At 41.1% G+C, this 17974-nt stretch overlaps 1 protein-coding gene across 1 annotated transcript; it reads left to right on the top strand.

Annotated features, from left to right (window-relative positions):
• Positions 1–3448: 3448 nt before the first annotated feature.
• LOC131233168 (acid phosphatase 1) lies at positions 3449–17339 on the top strand. The gene is made up of 3 exons (XM_058229782.1): positions 3449–3974; positions 4246–4455; positions 17103–17339. The coding sequence occupies exons 1-3, from the start codon at positions 3565–3567 to the stop codon at positions 17278–17280; spliced, it is 798 nt and encodes a 265-aa protein (XP_058085765.1). The 5' UTR covers positions 3449–3564; the 3' UTR covers positions 17281–17339.
• The last annotated feature ends 635 nt before the right edge of the window (positions 17340–17974 follow it).

Below are 17974 nucleotides of genomic sequence, written 5' to 3'. Positions count from 1 at the left end.
ACATCTGACTACATAGGCCTCGCATCGTATGGCCTTGGTATAGACGATAGCATTCATGCCTTGCATCACATAGCTTTGGTACAACTGATAGCATTCATGGACTTACAACACATTTTTGCATTGCTCTGATATTGTATACTTAGCGCTTGCCTTGCGCACACACTTACACCACCCTCTAAGCTTTTGTAAGCTTATGGACAACCACTGCGTGCAGGTGGCCTTGGATCGCAGCAGCGCTGAGGTAGGGGCGCACATCAGATCATTTTGGAGTTTTTGATCATCATGTATTTTCCTTTCCACATTATACTTAAAGTTTTGATATAGTGGATATGTGATAATGTTATTTTGTGACTTGGTTATGCTTGTGGTTATGCTCCATTACAAAAAAACTTTATACTGAAAATCCTCCTTGTAGGATCCCAGGATCAGAATTGGGCACGTGAGTGCCGGGATTCGACAATGGTGCACTACGGAGGCTGTCGGTGCCAAATTCAGTGATCAGAAATTTTGTGAGCTAATTTTTCGAGTTTGGAGCGTGACATCTAGGTTCCCTCGCACAATTTGTAGCTCCCTTACTCAAATCCTAGGTTGCCTCGTTGAATTTCTAGGTTCCCTCGCTCAAATTCTAGCTTCCCTCGCTCAATTTTTAACTTCCCTCGCTCAATTCCTAGGTTGCCTAACTCAAATCGTAGGTTCCCTCGCTCAATTTCTAGGTTCCCCTCACTCATTTTCTACATTGCATTGCTCAATTTCTAGGTTGCCTCGCTCAATTCTTACCTTACCTTGCTCAATTTTTAATTTTCCCACTCAATTTCATGTTTGCCCCACTCAATTTCTAGTTTGACCGCGAAGTGATTGAAATTGACCGCGAAGTGAATGAAATGTATTTTCGACCATCAACTTGATGGAATCTTAGAAAATAACTAGGTTGGTTGGCTAAAGTAGCTTCTCCTACCCTAAAATCATATGTGGTACGTCAAGTAACTAATTTTAGTTTAGAGATATTCTTGTTAAATGAATAAAGAAAGAAATGAAAAAAAAAAGAGAGAGAGAAATTTTTTTTATATGCATATATATACATATTTATATAAATATGTATTAGAGAAAAATGTAAGTAGAACAAAGTTCTCCATATAAAAAATAAAAATAAAAAGAGAAAAAAGTGTGTAGTATTACAGTTATGTTACGGTTATAATCCGTAGCCATAGGCCCAACTTTCAGCCCTTAAATCATATATTGTACGTCAAGTAACTAATTTTGGTTTAGCAGATATTCTTATTATATGAATAAAGAAAGAACAGAAAAAAGGAGAGAAACTTTTTTTTGTGTGCTTATATATACACATTTATATAAATATATGTTAGAGAAAAATGTAGGTAGAATAAAATTCTCCATGTAAATTTTTTTATTTTTTTTTAAAGTGCACAGGATACGGCTATAGCTACGGTTATAATCCGTAGCCATAGGTCTTTTTGTTTGACTCGGCGATGAATTGCGGATTCCGTGATCCATCCCCAAATCTTACAGTGAGCTGCGGTGGAATCGCAGAATCCGTGATTCATTGTTGGTTGAAACAAAAGGCCTATGGCTACGGATTATAACCATACCTATAGTCGTATCCCTTCTTTTTTGTTGTAGAGTTTTCGTTACTTTTGTGGGTCCCATCACGAGGTCTGTGTTATATCCAAACCGTCCATCTATTTGGCGAGCTTATATTGAGGCTTGAGACGAAAAATAAGATAGATCTAACTATCAAGTGGACTGCACTGTAAAAGGCAGTGAGGAATTGAACGTCTACCATTGAAACCCTTTTAAGGGTTATAGAAGTTTTGGATCGTTATGAAATTTATTTTTCCTCTTCATCCAGCTCTTTGTGACCTTATGGAATAGATTGGATGGAAAATGAATGTTATGGTGGGTCCTACAAAATTTTTAACGGTGAAAATCAATTTCCCCGCTACTCTTTGTGGTGTGGTCCAGTTGATCTTTGGATATGTTTTTTTTTTTTTTTTTTTTTTTAAGGATAATGCTCCGAAATGATCTCGAAATATGGATGAACGCTGTGGATATAATAAATACATAGCTGTGTGGCCATGTAACTTTGATCTCTTTTAGGCCGTTCGTACAACTCTCAGTTGGAGGAGCGTCAGCGCTCGTCTTCGCAGTGAAAAGGAGGCGTAGTTTCGTCGTCAAAGTCGCTGTCCGCACGTGCTAGTCGATGTTGTTAAGTTAAGTTTGTATTCCTTCATGAGAACCGCTGGATAAAAGATTTTGTCTACGGTGGTCATTTTCTCACAGTTTTATTGGCTATTTTATGTTTTAACCGTCGATTATTGGCACATATCTATTTTACTAGCTGTCAGATGAAACAATGGTTAGGTCTCATATTTGGTTTTTGACCCATCTACAGTGAGACTACCCATGATTTGGACGGTTTAGATTGAGTTAGAAATGTGCTGAAGATACAGTTTACAAGTGACTGTGTTTGGAAAATCATAATCTGGTAGAGTACGAAAGGTTTTCTGATTCCGCAACGTCGAGGCCATCACCAACCAGAACGGTGGCAAGGAGACGTGGCGAGACGTGATTGGTGGGAATACGCTGTCAGAGAGAGATGGGCCGGGTACGTACTCGGCCGGAAAACCAAAAAAAGGCCGGGCTACCTCTGACATCGTACGGCACCACCAGCATGTCCCCACGTCTCGTCACCACCCTATCCGCGTCCGTAACGTTTTAAGCGTTCCTTTTTACTGCCCACAGATGGCATGACTATGATAGTTCCATCGGTTCAATCTTTTGTTCTATGGTCCATCTACGGTTGTTCCTTTTTGATGAACGGCTTGGATCACTCAATCAAGAACAAGGAGTTACCATCTCAGCTCCGACCGTCTTAGGTTTCTTTATGTCCATCCATTGTTGCGGCCGTTAGCTCTCACCAAACTGTGGGTCATTTTCAGAGAAATGGCGCATCCCGGCGCGTGTTTTTACACAGCATACATCGCTTTATATTCTGACAATTGAGACCCATGTTATGGTAATCCAGACCGTTGGAAAATTGCGTCCAACAATGGATGGCCTGTTTCCCAAAAATATCCTCATCAAGATAATCTCAACCACTCCATCTGTGTCCTACAGATAGACAGTCGAGAAGATATACAACAGCAACATTCAACTGAAACGACTGATGATGGGTCACTGGATCTCACAATATAGGAAATATTCGGACCATTCTCCATTTACGGAGGAATCTCGATATAACCAACGGTCGGGATTACAAAATCATAGGCCCCACTTTTCAAGGATCCTACAATTCCTTGTCAGGGCAGGGAGATGGAAGACATGCAATTCCTACTTCTCCCTCTGCTGGTGAAGTATTTAAAAAGACGGTTGGATTTGCGACCCTCTCTCTGTCAATTTCTTTCCTCTTACGCAACGCCCATCTCAATAAGACCTCCAAACCCCTGTTTTGGATTGACTTACATGCAAGAAAAGCACAATAGTACCCTTCCAATCCCTCTTTAAATTCTCTCTCTCTCTCTTTCTCAAACTACTCTTCTTTCTAACATGAATCTTCTCCTCCAATCACTTTTCTTCTTGAGTCTCTCTTCGATTGTCGCTTTCGCCCACGAATCCCACCCTCTACCAAGACCCTTGATTGTCGAATACCCCGAAAAGGCCCATGCAGACGGAGGAGGAGATGAAGAGGAGGCCCGGATGCGGTGCACGAGCTGGCGGATTGCGGTTGAGGCCAACAACCTGAAGCCGTGGAAGACAATCCCGCCAGAATGCGCAGGCTACGTGAAGGATTATATGATGAACAGGGGCTATGGTTTTGATTTGGAAATGGTGGCGAAGGAGGCTGTGGACTATGCGAGGAGTGTCGAGTTGGGAGATGACGGGAAGGATGTTTGGATTTTTGATGTGGATGAGACGCTGCTCTCGAATCTCCCGTACTATGTTGATCATGGATTCGGGTATTTTTTAAAATTATTTTCTTTTGATTGCAATGGGTTTTTTTACGGATTCATTTCTGAGCATCGTTATGTTCTTTGATCTGATTGTAATTGGGTTTTGATTAAGTTTACTTTTGGGTTATTCTTTCGGGCCCTTAAAACTGATAGATTTGGTTGGAAAATGACTACTCAATTCTTTATTTCTTTGTTTTTTTTTGTTTTTTTAAATCTGGAAATTGATATGTAATTTAGGATTTTACTTTTCTTTTTTGGGTTTGGTGGGAATGTGCAGTTTGGAAGTTTTTGATGGGCACCAGTTTGATATATGGGTGGGCAAGGCAATGGCCCCTGTGATAGAGTCCAGTTTGAAGCTGTACAATGAGGTTGTTGCATTGGGGTTCAAGGTTTTCTTGTTGACTGGAAGAAGCGAATTGCAGAGGAGTGTTACTGTTGATAATCTAAGGAACGCCGGATTTCAGAACTGGGACAAGCTTATATTGAGGTACACAGCTAAACTGTACCTTGATGAGTGAAACTAGGATTCTTGTGTTCATCCTCTCTTTGATTGATTAACTATCTGTGATTAGACTTCATTTCTGTATTGGTAGATTGCGCATTACTTGTTTTTGCTTTACAGAATCACATTTGGAATATATGTTATAAAAGCTTGTTGTCAAATGGCGGAAGAACTCAATTTACGGATTCTTTCTGGACTTTGTGAAGCTTAGAAAATTATTGCATTTATATCTCGGTTATGCAAGAAAATTCAGTAGCTGTACTTGTAATTCTTTTGAAAAAGCTACACTGACATGGAGCATAGTTTTGGTATGTAAAACATGTATACTAGCAATTAGAACATTTAGAAAATTCAGCTGTGAACACTGCATGAGGAATCCCAAATGATGTATCTGTTGATTTCCTAACATCCTAAGAATTTGATGTATGTTACAGTTTTTGGCTGAATGGTAGTGGTTGTTAACAAAAAACAAAAATAAAAAGATCGAGAAACACTGAATATTTATAGTAAAAGGACTGTGGCATTCTTACTAGATTGGAGCTCCTCAGTGCACAAGGTGCTCAATTACTTACACAAACCTCACATAGGCTATCTAGATTAGAGCTTCCCATTCCTACTCGTTGTTATCGCTGAAGCTTTAAGCAGGATGTTGTCAAAAGGGCAGGAGGTTGGTCTTTTCAAAGGATTCTGGGTGAGTCAGGAGCTTCCCCTGATTTCTCATATTCAATTTGCGGATGGTACAATTCTTTTTTGTGAGGCTGATGATGTTAGACAGGCCACATGCCTTGCCTTGTATAGCCAATTCTATAGATAGACAATGTATAAATAGAAGATTTTATATTTATCATTTTACCTCGTATAGTCGTTGTAGAACTCTATAAATTCAACCCTTCAGAGTTGTCTCAAATACAGAAAAGCAAAGGAGAATCATTTTCCTCCGAGCCTTCATTATTTTTGCTTTGTTTACATGGTATCAAAGCAATACCGAACCTAATCCGGCATCTTCTTCATCACCGGCACCATCGTTTGTTAGATCCGGCACTCCCTTGTCAGATCCGGCTCCTCCTCTGTCAAATCCGGCACTCACGAAGATCGTCCGATCGTCCCAAGCTCTGTCCGCACCAAGCTCTGTCCGATCGTCCCAGGCCTGTCTGCACGCCCCTGCTGCACGTCCCCTGCGCATGCACCTACTACACGTCCCTGCGTACGCTCCTGCTGCGTCAACAGCTCCGTCCGACCATCCCCAGGCCCGTCCGATCGCACCCCAGGCTCGTCCGATCATCCCCAGGCTGCACACGTCCTTGGGCCATCCACTTTCAAAGTTTTCTCAAGGGTCGAGGTTTGTGGGGACTAATTGATGGATCTGTTACCATCCCCGCTTCCACCGATGCCGACAAAATAGCTGATTGGAAACTGAAAAGTGGACGGATTGCTATCTGGATTCTTGATTCGGTTGATCGATCAATAGTTGTTGGCCTCACGCCACATCGCACTGCTAAAGCCATGTGGGATCATCTTCAGACAATATATTAACAGAGTAATGCGGCTCGGTTATACCGTTTAGAACAAGATCTAGTTCACCTTACTCAGGGTGACAAAAGTATTCAAACTTTCTACTTTATAATGGTTACAATTTGGACAGAGATGACTATGATGGATCCAAAATTCCTAAATGACTTTAAAATATTCCACACAATGCGCGAGAGTGCGCAAGTTAGACAGTTTCTTATGAAACTGCATCCAGAATTTGAGCATTGCAGGCCAAAAACTCGTTCACTCCCCAAGTATAGGGTTGTGATGTAGTAATAAACTCAGTGAGACCGAGGTCGAATCCCAAGGGACTGAAACTTGTACGTAATCTGAAACTAACTAGAACTAGAACTAGAACTAGAATGAGATGAAATCTAAATTGAGTGTAATTTGAGGGATAATGATGAAATAATTATCTAAAACTTAAACAATTCAGGGAAAGGAACTAGGGGTTCAGAGGATCCACTTGTAGAGATCAGGGAGATCTTATGCCTGTTTCAAGAACTCAACTGGACTTAAGAGTCCCATCTTCATGAAAATGAAGACTGAACTTCCTTTGGTATAGTTTTTAAGAAATGAAAGGTATATGAATTAGAATGGATTCCATCACTAAACCATGCCCATGAGACAAAGTAAACAACAAAATTAAACTAATTACTAACCAATCAACAATGTATGAAGGTTAGGAAGGGTACCGTCATCCAACCATGCCCAGGAGACGATGGTGAACAATAGGGCTTCCTGACATCATAAACATAAAAAGGAAAGGAACATGCTTAAGCTATCGCAGACCCATTGTAATTTTAGTCACAACAGACCATTAAAAACTAAAAACATTCCCTTAATAATCAAACTAATATCAAATTCAGTATAAAGAAAAGGCATAAGCTAAAAGTCCTCCCATCACGCTACAAGCTTCACCTCTTAGCCCTAGCTAAGAGGTTTAGCCCAGCAACATGATTAGGCTAAACATCCTGAAAGAAATAGTAGAAATAAAACAAATAAAAATTAAATACTACTCTCTCTCTCCGTCTGCTCCACAGCTGCCTCCAACTCTCTCTCCACTGACGTCCCAGCTTGGATCAAAATTGAATGCTCCGGCTCCCGCACGTCTCCTTTTTATAGACAGCCTGAGTGGTGTAGAGTTCGTGCTGGAGTCAGCGTTGGGAGAGGCGATAGGCCACTTACGCAGTTGCCTTGCGTATAGCTTTTACGCTGATGTTTGGCGGCCCCCACAGACGAGTTCTGATAGAAAATCCACTCCGTTCACTAAGATCAGCACGAAAAGCCGGTTGGACATGACCGTTTTTCTTCTGTTTTGGTGTGGCCTACATAACTTTTTGTTGCACCATTCGTCCTCCGTTTAGACGGTTGAAAACCGATCTTCGTTGTTTCTTGAAATTTCATCATCTAGGCTAGGATGATAGGGAGCGTGGGCTTCTTATGGACGGTCCAGATCCGACCGATGAAGCATGGTGGTGGCCCATAAGATTCCTCCGCAGGCTCTGTTCTTGCGTAAACAGAGAAAAGCGGATTTCTTCCGATGTGCTGCTGGTGGGGCCCATGATTAAAATCAGTTGGGAAATCCACACCGTCTATTGAATTCCTGGTGAAAATCCAATGGGAAGGGGTAGTTTTGGTCGAATTTTGGTGCGGTTCATTTTATCAACTCACTTCACCGTTCATCTTACGTTTTTCATCAATATACATCTGTACATATGAATGGGACCAAAAAGGCACCTAGGCGAGGGTCACGCCTACCCCAGAGATTCAATGGACGGTCTGGATCATCCATTTAGATGATGAGTGGGCCCTATTACTGAAAAACGGACGGACAACGTCCGTTCGCTGTTCCTTCGCAAGAAGAAGACGGGTTAGTCCGTCTTTGACCGGGCTGACCGCCCGGTGCGCGTCCAGTGCACGTACGCACTGTGCACACTCAAGTGTAGGTGCGGTCCACTGTGATGTTCGCGAAAAATCCGTACCGTCCATCCTTTTCCCCATCCAATTTAAGATGTTGAGTCCAAAATTTAAGCGTATCCAGAGATCAGGTGGGCCCCAAATCACTAATTTATGGGATGATCTGTCCGTTGGGATACTTCCACAAGTATCCAACAGACGAATTTCGACGTGTACCGTTCATATATGGTCTTCAGACCCTGTATGAAGTTTCGATCCGAACGGATGGTTGGAACCCTGTGATCTTGCATTCTGGACCAATTTCGGGCCACTTGAGCTTCAGTTATCGATTATCTCGGATCTCTGCCGTGTAAATCCGTCGATCTTGGTCCCTTGAGGTCCATCCTTTGCCTTAGTTATTCTAGAGCATCAAATCCATGCATTTAGCACCCCTTTTCAGTCCAAGCTCCGAAATTCACCTTGCAGCACAAACACGATTAAAATAGAGCGTTAAACGATATCATGTTCATAAAATCAGGTAATAAATGGGGTCTGATATGCAATATTTGACCCTCAACACAGGGCTGCTCTTCTAAACTGTAGCCCAACTCCTTCAATGAATTCGGTTATTAATGATTTATTAGCTGAGGAACAACGACTGCAGGTCCTCTCTCAGGGGACATCTCAGGGACCATCTGACCTGACACTTAATGTATCTACCTCTGCACCAAACCGTGGTTCCACTACTTTAACTTGTCGCGACTGTAACAAAGTAGGACATGTCGTCGCTCAATGCAAAGATTGGTGCACATATTGTCGAAGGACTGGTCATGGTAATCAGGACTGTCGTTCACATGCCTACGCATCCTCATTCGGCCATGGACGTAGTGGTCGAGGTCGTGGCCGTGGTCGTGCTCTTTCTGCTACTTCTGCGACTGCTTCTTCCGAGCCTTCTGTTAGTGATACTGCATCCACTGGTTCTGTTGAAGGTCTTTCCTCACCTTTGACTCCTCCGATGCTCCAGCAGATCGTCCAGGCCCTTTCCGTGGCCGGTATGTCAGATATCACCTCATCTTCTCCATGGTTCTTCGATTCTGGTGCTTCAAATCATATGACTGGTGATGTATCACATCTCCACAATACTCGTCCCTACACTAGCAATCAGGCTATTTCTACTGCAGATGACACTAAACTACCCATACAGTCCGTTGGTTCCTTAACTTTCTCTCATTCTGACCATCGCAAGTTTACCCTTCGTGATGTTTTCATGTCCCTAAACTCTCCTCAAATTTAATTTCTGTTGGTCAACTTACATCCAATAACTGTTTGGTCATCTTTCTTCCAAATTGTTGTTTTGTGTAAAATCTGGCAACGGGAAAAGTACTGGGGAAGGGTAGGCGGCATGGATGTTTGTACGTGTTGGACTTTCACCCATCCATTACTCCAGCTCGTTGTTTCTTGTCTCCTTCCTCGGATATTTGTTCGGCAAATAAAATGTGGAAACTTTGGCACTTTCGCTTGGGTTATCCGCATTCTGATCGTTTGATTCAGCTCTTTTCTTCTGGCATGTTAGAGAATATTTATCTTACTAAAAGTGATTTGGATTATTCTTATTCTTCCTGTTGCCTTTCAAAAAGTAAGTGTATTCCCTTTCCTCTAATACTACAAAATCATCAACTATGTTTGAACTGGTGCATACGGATGTCTGGGGTCCTTCCCCAATTATGTCTCTCTCTGGACTATGATATTATGTTTTATTCATTGATGATTTCACCCGTTACACGTAGATTTACTTTTTGCACTCTAAGTCACAGGTGTTTAAAAAATTCAAAATATTTCATTCTATGGTAGACACTCAATTTCGAGTAAAAATTCAAACTCTTCGCTTTGACTCAAGGGGAGAGTATCTCTCCACAAATTTTTGTACATTTCTTCAGGGTCATGGGATTACTCATCAGACCACTTGTTCTGATACTCCACAACAGAATGGGGTGGTTGAACGCAAAAATCGCCATATTGTTGAAACTGTCAATACCTTAATGACAGCTATGAGTGTTCCTCGTTCCTTCTGGGCGGAAGCTATGATGCATTCAGTCTACTTGATTAATCGGTTGCCAACCACAGTTCTGAATAGTAAATCTCCCTACTTTGTTCTCACCGGTTCTCTTCCTACATATTCCACATTTTGTGTTTTTGGTTGTGTATGTTATGTTCATTTGGCATCACGTGAACATAACAAACTTTTTTCAAAATCAGTAAAATGTATGTACTTGGGATTTGGAGAAACTCAAAAGGGTTTTCGTTGATATGACTAGGTCTCTCGTTGTGTACGGGTATCACGACATGTTGTTTTTCTTGAGCATATTGCCTTCCATTCATCTGGTCCTCCTTCGCTCACGCCAGACTCTCCTGGTCTTACTATTTTTTCTAACATTCCGATTGCGTCAAGTCCACCTCCTTATCCATTGTAGGTTTATTCACGACGACCACGTATAGATCCATCACCTACTACTCTCCCTACTGTACTTGTAACCAATCTAGATCCTATCTTGGTACGTCATTCCACTCGTGAACATTGACAGCCTGATCGCTTGATATACTCTGTCTGCCATGAATACTACCCTGGATACCGTATCTATTCCTACTTCATACCATCAGATAGCTAGTCATGATTGTTGAAAGAAGGTTATGGCAGAAGAACTTACAGCATTGGATGATAACCATACTTGGAAAATTGTTACTCGACTTTCTGACCACCAATTAATTGGCAGTAAATGGATTTATTCTGTGAAGCTCAAGTCTGACGGATCATTGGATCGATACAAAGCTCGGCTTGTCGCCCAGGGATACAAACAGGAACATGGAATTGATTATGATGAGACATTTGCTCCTGTGGCCAAGATGAAATTGTTCGCACTCTTCTGGTAGTATCATCAGTTCGCTCTTGGTCACACACAGATGGACGTGAAAAATGCTTTTCTTCATGGAGACCTACAAGAAACAGTATATTTAAAACCTCCTCCTGGTTCTTTAATCTCTGTCGATAAAGTCTGTCGCTTGAAGAAAGCTCTATACGGTCTCAAACAGGCCCCTCGGGCATGGTTCCAACGTTTTCATGATGTTGTTATAGGAGCTGGCTTTACTCAAAGTGGTCATGATCCATCCTTATTCTTACGCACCTCTGAGCATGAAATCGTCATTGTTCTCGTTTGTGTTGATGACCTACTTCTAACTGGTAGCGATGATACTGGCATCTCGGTATTAAAGGACATTCTGAAGTCATCCTTCAAGATGAAGGACCTGGGTCATTTAACATACTTTCTTGGACTTGAATTTTCGCGTTCTATACGTGGAATCCTGATCAGCCAGTATAAATATACCAAGGATCTTCTTGCCTTTGCCTTCTTAACGGATCAGAAGACAATTCAGACTCTCTTGGAACTTAATGTTCAATATGGCCGTGACGATGGTGAACTCCTTGTACATCCCACATTATGCCGCCGTTTGGTTGAGAGTCTGGTTTATTTAACAATGACTCATCCTAATATTGCCTACGCGGTCCAAGTTGTCAGCCAATTTGTTTTTGCTCCTCGAACTCTTCATATGACTGCAGTATTGCGCATCTTACGGTACCTACATGGAACTCTGGATCGATATCTGGATCTTTGTGCTTATTCAGATGCTGACTGGGCCAGTTGTACTCTTACCCGCAGATCTACTACTGGCTACTGTGTTTTTCTTAGCACTTCTCTCATCTCTTGGAAGTATAAGAAGCAGGCTACTGTTTCCAAATCAAGCACAAAGGCTGAGTATAAAGCAATGTCAGCAGCTTGTAAGGAGATTATCTGGTTACGTGGACTTCTTTCTGACTTGGGCGTTCATCTACAATATCCTACTCCACTCCATGTAGATAATCTGAGTGTCATTCAGATTGTCTCTAATCTGGTTTTCCATGAACGGGCAAAGCATATTGAAGTTGACTATCACTTCATCCGCGAGAAGTTTCAGTCTCGGCTCATTTTGCTACCACATGTCGCTTCCCATGATCAGATTGCCGACATTCTCACGAAGTCCTTCACTTCTGCACGCCACTCATTTTTAGTTAGCAAACTATTACTTGTCGATGACCCGCATTGGTTTGAGGGGGGATGTTAGATAGGCCACATGTCTTGCCTTGTATAGCCGATTCTATAGATAGACAATGTATAAATAGAAGATTTTGTATTTATCATTTTACCTTGTATAGTCATTGTAGAACTCTATAAATTCAACCCTTTAGGGTTGTCTCAAATACAGAAAAGCAAAGGAGAATCATTTTCCTCAAAGCCTTTATTGTTTTTGCTTTGTTTACAGATGAAGCTAAGGTTGACAATCTAAGCATGATTCTCCGATGCTTTGATGTGGTGTCTGGGCAAAAGGTTAATCTGGCAAAATGTGAAATGCTAGGAATCCACTTGGATTAGGAGGAAGTTGGCTATTTTGCAAGCCTCTTTGGATGCAAGACAGGTTCTTTCCCTTTGTCATATTTGGGTCTCCCCCTCGGTATAGGAAAACCAATAAAGCATCGATGAGACAAAGTGTTGGAAAGATTCAAGAGGAAATTGATGGGTTGGCAAGGGTGGTTTTTGTTTGTCCGTGGTTGTATCACTCTTTTTAAAGCGGTTTTATCCAATCTTCTCATCTACTTCATGTCGCTTTTTAGATGTCCGAAATCGGTTTCGGACCACCTTGAAAAGCTTAGGCAAGACTATCTTTGGGGAGACTCAGCGAAGAAGAAAAGGTTTCATCTTTTGGAGTGGGAGGAAATGTGCAAACCCTACGATGAAGGGGGTGCTAATATTCGCTCTTTGGAGAGAGGTGATTGCTACCAAGTATGAATGTTCATATGGAGGATGGTGGACAAAGGACTCCTCCGCATATAGAGCTTCCTTGACATGGAAATGTATTCTTAGCATGAAGCCTAAGTTCTTGGAAGATGCAGTTTTCTCTTTGGGGGAATGGGGATGTGGATTTGTTTCTGGGAAGACGTATGGTAGGGCAATTTGCCTCTAAAGATTCGTTTCCTGGTTATTGCTAGTCTGGCCCCAAACCAAAACATTATGATTGATAGTTGCTTTGAGATTTGTGGCGATACGGTTATTTGCCCTCCTTGCCACCGATCTCTTAGGGATGATGAGGTGGAAGAGTATGTTGCTCTTTTGGAGTGGCTTCATCCTTGTAGACTGTCGATTGGCAATGGCAAATGTATGATCTGGACAAAAGGCAAGACTGGGCACGTCACGGTTAAATCATTCTATTTTTTGGTGCGGAATATAGGGGAGAGTTACCAGAAGACTTCTTACATTTGGCACTACGGAGCTTCTCCAAAGATCGGGGCTTTTGGGTGGCTTGCAGGAAGAAATAGATTCTTGACCATCGGCAATCTCCAAAAGCAATCCATGACCATCCTGAATTTTTGTCTTCTCAGTATGTCCAATGCAGAGTCGGTTGACCATCTTCTCATTCATTTTGCTTTTGCTAGCCAAGTTTGGGCTTCTATTCTTGCCAGATTCAGCGTGGCATGGTCCATGCCTCTAGATATCGGCGATTTTCAGCTGGCTTGGCAAGGGGTGACCCTCCGCAAGAGGACTTGTGTGGTTTGGAGACTTTGCCTCCTTGCTGGTTTGTGGGCTATGTGGAGTGAGAGGAATGGCAGATGCTTCCGCAACACTTCCAGAAACGCTCTATGGGTTGCTAGCTATGTGTGGGATATTGTAGTGGAGTGGGCGGTGGGAAAAGGGTTGGATGGGGAACATGTAATCTCTTTTGTTGTTTTGTTTCTTTGTTTCCTTGCTTTTCACCTTTGTTTTGTTCCTGTTTTGGCACTATCTCAGCGCTTTTCAACGAAAGTTCCAGTTATCTTTCAAAAAAAAAAACACTCACATAGGCTAGAATACATGAGCGCCTTTACATGGATACAAATCATATTCCCTCCACTACCCAAATGTAGGACAAAATAATAAAGACAATGCTGTAAGACAACACAGCAGGAGTTTATATTTGTAACAGTGGTGAATAAATAGCCAGATTTCATGTCCCTAGGAAAAGTAAATCCGAACATAACTGTAAATTAATGAGGCGAGTTACTGAGTGGTTGTTTCTTTTATTTGAATGCTAATGTCACAGGCAAAATATCACATGCGCCTCTAGGGAACACGCAGCGGACGTGGAAATTGAGAATGCTCATCTGGTGGTTTCAACCATGGATGGGCATTGTCTAAAAACTGTACCAGCTGGATAATCATGACCACTTGAATGAAAGACTTTTGTCCATTAAATGTGAACTTTTGGTCATCTGTTTCTTAGCCTCTCCATCGAAACTCCTACAATTGAATGGTTTATTTTCATCTGATCAGTGTGTTTTTGGGGCTGTGAGGAATCCATGATAGAGCTGCCAGATGAGTGCTCCAGATGTGCGATACATATATCCTACGTGTCTCCATGGAATGAGTGTCATATTTGCATTTGTCTTCCTTTCATATTTAGATTAGCATGCAATTTCATTTTTAGTTTTGTCCATAATACCATAGTTTGGAACCCTAGTGTTTTTATGGTAGGCCGTATGCCTGTACCCCTAACGCCTGTGGTAAGATTCATGGCTGATTTCTTGAAATTTGCTTCCATACGATATTGTTCCATCTGAGGTTTCGAAGCTGATCTGAATGGAAAAGAGGAAATAAACTGTATTTTTTTAAAATGATTTTTCTAGTTTGGTTTGATTGAAGTGAGGGACTTCATGGCCATTTGTTACTTCCACTCCACACTGGTACATGCGTGGATATCTTTTAAAAAAATTCTAAATAAAGTTTCTTCAATCAGTTTACCTTTAATTTCACAGAGTTTCAACTGGTTTTATCCTTAATCATACTGAAACTTAATGTTCTGCGTTTGTGAAGTTTTATGCTTGCAACCCGATCTTATGTGGCTTGGTCAACATCAAACATCACTGTTAACTAATTTAGGCATATCCCCATTAACAAATTTATCTGTCATCTGGACACTTCTATGTGTGGTGCCAGACTCTGCCTGTACTTGGGGATATAGTTGCATGAAGCATGAAGCAAAGTGGAAACAAATTCGGGTGTAGGAACAGGGAAGCATCTATGTCAAGAACGTATCAAAGTCAATGCATAAAAGACTAGAAAGCAGGAGTGGGAGTCTGAAACATGGTATTCAAAAAGGGTCAAGTAATGTCTGTAACGTCTATTTTGTAATGGTTAGTTGGAGCCATTATGCAATATAGGGCTAATAATGGGTGTGTAAAATTTTCTATGACCGTTACTCATAAAGCTGGACATTATGGCCGCCGTTACTATTATTGAATATGCTGGTCTGAAGCGCGATTTGAAGCGGGAGTGGCACCTTCTTAGAAGAATCCTGCAACTAAGCTTGGGGACACTTGGATACTCCCCAGCATGACTCTTCAAAATTTGTGTCGGCAGAGTGTTTGAGTGATGTTGTTGAAAGGTACCTTGTGCTTTCTGTCATCCCCATAGGAGCTAATGAGGGAGCCAGAAACTTTTGAGTGAGCGGCGAGATGTTCACCCACCATTGGTCATTCATTATCTCTTTTGCAATTTTCTTGGTTTCAATAGATTTTCATGATTCAGGAAAAAAGGTGCCGCATACATATAACTCAAGAAAGTTCTCTTTGCATTAAAATAATAATAATAATAATAATAATACTAATACTAATAATAATAATAAATCAATTTTTCTATAAAATAGTGTCTTATTTTATATCTTTTGGTCAAGCTGAAGCGGCCTCACTCCTCACCCTCAAGCATGCCTCCACTGTCTTGGTGTTGAAGAAACTACTTCTAAGGGCTAGCTCTCATGCTCTTTAAGTTTTATTCTGATTTTGTATTATAGGCAGCATGACCCATGTTGCTGAGATACATAAGTATTGTTTTTTCCTTTTTCCTCGTTCTTATGTTGGTTTCATTGCAGTGTTCAGACAAGCTACAATTCTTTAAATGATTATTGCATGAATTTCACTATTCTATTAACTGATCATTCGCCATTTTACACTTCTTCACTTCTACCAATCGAGTTTGATTGGAACTGTATTAATATGACAAAATAGATGTGGAAAGTAGTGCTAGAGTTGTAGGATTTTGTGAATCTCATCTCAACAGAAATTCAAGTCCATAGCATTTGCTTTTTCTGTATATTGTCAATCACAGTCTGGGTTTGCTTGCTTTCCATTTATAGTGATTTCTATCGTTTCCTACTATGTTTTAGTTATGGTATGGCTGTTTTGTTTCATATCCATGTTTTATATCCAGGCATACTGTTAAAAAATTTGTTTATATTGATGGGTTGCTTTGATTAATTTCTAGACGTTGTAATCTCCATCACTGAGTTCTAGTTCTACATAATAGCTTGTGATCTGTCTTGTATGCTCTGCATCAATGCATTCCAGTATAACCTTTTGGTAGTATTTTTATTTTTTATTTTTTGTTATCCATGATTTCCTTTTTAATAATTATTTAAATTCGGCCTTTTTTAAAAAAATCAGGTTAGTTTCACGAGGATGACCACACACTATTTTCAGTATGGAAGTATCGCTAGTTCACACTATATATCAGAGCTTCATCATTTAAATACAAATGTGCCTATTTGCATCACCAATGCATTTAAATAAGCCTCAACATTTAAATTTCTTTATACAACAAGATTTGACGACCTATGGTTTAACTAAGGACATGGTCTGTGAGAGAGTAGAATGGTGAAGAGGGTTTGTGTAACCAACCCTAATTAGTTGGGATAAGGCTTAGATGATGATGATGATATGGCACGTTCCATCCAACAGAAAGTGCCTGCCTGTGCTGGGGGAAGAACCCTACTTTTTCAGATTTTTGTTAGGATCTGCATTCTGGATTCTTCAAAAAGTGCTCCGAAGTGGAGGAAAAGGCATTATTTTCCACTAAAAGTAAAACAGACAGAGGCAGTCCTAGTCAATTAGACCAGAACCGCCTGTGTCCAAACAGGCCCTAATATATTTCATCTTCTCTTAATAAGTTCAGTCTTATTTAGTTCCTTTTGTTCTTCAATCTTGAATTTGCCATGGCCTCGGTTGATGATTCAAGATATGTTCATATTCGTGCTTGTTGCAGATTCTAGTCAAGATACTCATTGCTTTGTGTTTCCTACATACACAGGGGCGATGGTGACCACAGGAAACCCGCGATTCTGTACAAATCAGAGAGGCGAGAAGAGATGGCGAAAGAGGGATATAGGATTCTTGGGAACTCTGGAGACCAATGGAGTGACTTACTGGGTTCCTTTGTGAGCAACCGCTCATTTAAGCTTCCAAATCCCATGTATTATATTGCTTGATGGGCTGAATTTCATTGCTCGCAATAATCACACTTCTATACCAGTTTGTAATTGTACAATTATCTTGTTCTCAGTCAGCACAAGTTGAATAAAGTCAAAGTATCCGCTCCACCCTCTAAAGATTTAAAATAAAAAGCTCTTTCAAGTGTGAAACAGCTTCATTTTGGCGTGTTTGGTCTATGCAATGAAGTTTCTAGCAACTCCAAGATTTGCTCCATTGAAACATTGGATGCTTTGATGACAGGATTAGCTGCCCGCATCGAACTGGTGTTATGTTTGTTAAAGAAAAAGAAGAAGAAGAGACAAACGTGTAGTCTGAATAATGGACACGGGTCCACCTCTAAGATAATTCAGGCCTAGCTCTAAGACTGTTATTGCACAATAGACCTAAACAACTTTTTAGAAACAACCCAGAAAAATAGAAAAGCAGGAGGCTTGAGAGGGAGATTATGCGAGAGTATGAAATTATTTTGTCGACTCTAATGCCCAACTCTCTAATAATGAAGGCGAAGTATGGCCTGGTGGGCCACAAGGTGAGGCTGAGCCCGGTCTGATTAAGAAACACGCATGATTTTTCAGGCCCGAACCTATCCCTCGAGATGGATAGATGAGCGCATGCGCCATCCAAAGTGGGCCTGCCAGGTCCACTGACAGACATAATCTCAACCGTGTATATTTGTAGGCGGGAGTCAAA

This window comes from Magnolia sinica, chromosome 18, assembly GCF_029962835.1.
Source record: "Magnolia sinica isolate HGM2019 chromosome 18, MsV1, whole genome shotgun sequence".
Classification (NCBI taxonomy): domain Eukaryota; kingdom Viridiplantae; phylum Streptophyta; class Magnoliopsida; order Magnoliales; family Magnoliaceae; genus Magnolia; species Magnolia sinica.
Note: the sequence above shows the minus strand (reverse complement) of the source record. Positions and strands in the feature narration are given on the sequence as shown.